Here is a 1,320-nt window from a genome sequence, read left to right on the forward strand (position 1 = left end):
ACAAAAAATGCTGCGCACTCTCGCTCTCCTCCCGCAGTAGACGCTTCAGCAGTAGCCAACCTGCTACGATGAGCACTCTTCCCCGCTCTCGCCCTCAAACAGCACTCCGCGGGGGGCGGGCAGTGGTGCGAGGCCTCGGCCAGCGCCGCCTCGAGGGCCGCGCGCGCCACCCGCCGCTGCCCACCCATCTCGACAGGCCGCACAAAGGCGCGCTCGCCGATGTGCACAAAGAGCACGCCGCGGCGGTCTGCCGGCGGCGCGTTCTCGATGTCGCTGCGGCAGAGCGGGCAGGAGGCGTGCGCGTAGGGCGTCGCCGAGACCTCCGCCCACCGCTGGATGCACGCCGAGCACTGTTTGCGGGCGAGAGCGGGTGAGAGTGCGGATCTTGCAAGGTTGCCTACTACTGAAGCGTGGACTGCGGGGGGAGAGCGAGAGTGCGGAGCAGCTTATGTGGCCGCACGTAGACATGCCCGCACGGGCAAGCGGTCCGGCCCGCGAGCGCGGGGAGCGCCTCGAGGCAGATAGGGCAAAGGGATTTGCACGATGGCTCCCTGCAGCGAGGCGGCCGGGTGTGATGACGGGCGTCGAGGCGCAGGCCATGTGTGCTGCTAGTGGCGCAACGCGCCCGCTCATTGGAAGGACCCGGCCGTGCTTGGAAGGAGGTTGCCAAAGGCGCGCCGAAATGAAAAAATCGTGGTCCCTCGGAGACGTGTTATGGCCCTGCGACCGCGCACCCCCGGGGCTAGGGCTCTCTAGCCCGTAACCCGATCCCGATCATCCGGCCCGCTGGGTGCGCTTCTTAGCTCCCTGGCCCTGGATGTGAGGTTACCGACTGCACTCCAAGTGCTCCAAATCGCCGCGGTCGGATGCGCCGCTGCCGCCTCAGCAGCTGCCTCCGCTGCCTGAGAGAGGTGAGGGGTACGGCGGGGTATGAGGGGTATGGTCCGCCTTCCGCTCCTCCGCCTAAGGTAAAGGTAGATTTCTCCACACACACAAAGTGGTGGGGCAAGGGGGGCGACCCTCGCATCTCCACACCCGGACACGGGCAGGAGCCCCACGGCATTCAAAGTGCAAGCACTGGCCCGGTGCACGTGGGTGAGCAGCCTGCCACTCCCTCCCGACAACCAACTCCCGCACACACACAATCGCACTCTGGCCATCGAATGACTCCGAATGACTCACTGTGTGTGCTAAGACAGAATCTCCGCAGACATCCAAAACGGGCCGTGCCGCTACGAAGTAGCATGTTTCGTAGGTAAACCGGGTGCCCCTTCCGACCATGATCCGGACACGATGTCAAAGTATGTAAGTCGACAGTCA

At 65.0% G+C, this 1,320-nt stretch overlaps 1 protein-coding gene across 1 annotated transcript in view; it reads right to left on the minus strand.

Moving 5' to 3' along the window:
• The window catches only part of EMIHUDRAFT_238555 (hypothetical protein), a gene marked incomplete at both ends in the record, with an annotated part of 1,314 nt that extends 536 nt beyond the window's left edge, over positions 1 to 778 (minus strand). Inside the window, 3 exons of the mRNA XM_005776784.1 lie at positions 106 to 350; positions 461 to 551; positions 765 to 778. Of these exons, the coding sequence (XP_005776841.1) occupies positions 106 to 350; positions 461 to 551; positions 765 to 778 (350 nt within the window). The remainder of the gene's footprint in view (positions 1 to 105; positions 351 to 460; positions 552 to 764) is intronic.
• Between the last annotated feature and the right edge of the window lie 542 nt (positions 779 to 1,320).

The sequence above is a fragment of the Emiliania huxleyi genome (genome assembly GCF_000372725.1).
Source record: "Emiliania huxleyi CCMP1516 unplaced genomic scaffold EMIHUscaffold_272, whole genome shotgun sequence".
Lineage (NCBI taxonomy): Eukaryota > Haptophyta > Isochrysidales > Noelaerhabdaceae > Emiliania > Emiliania huxleyi.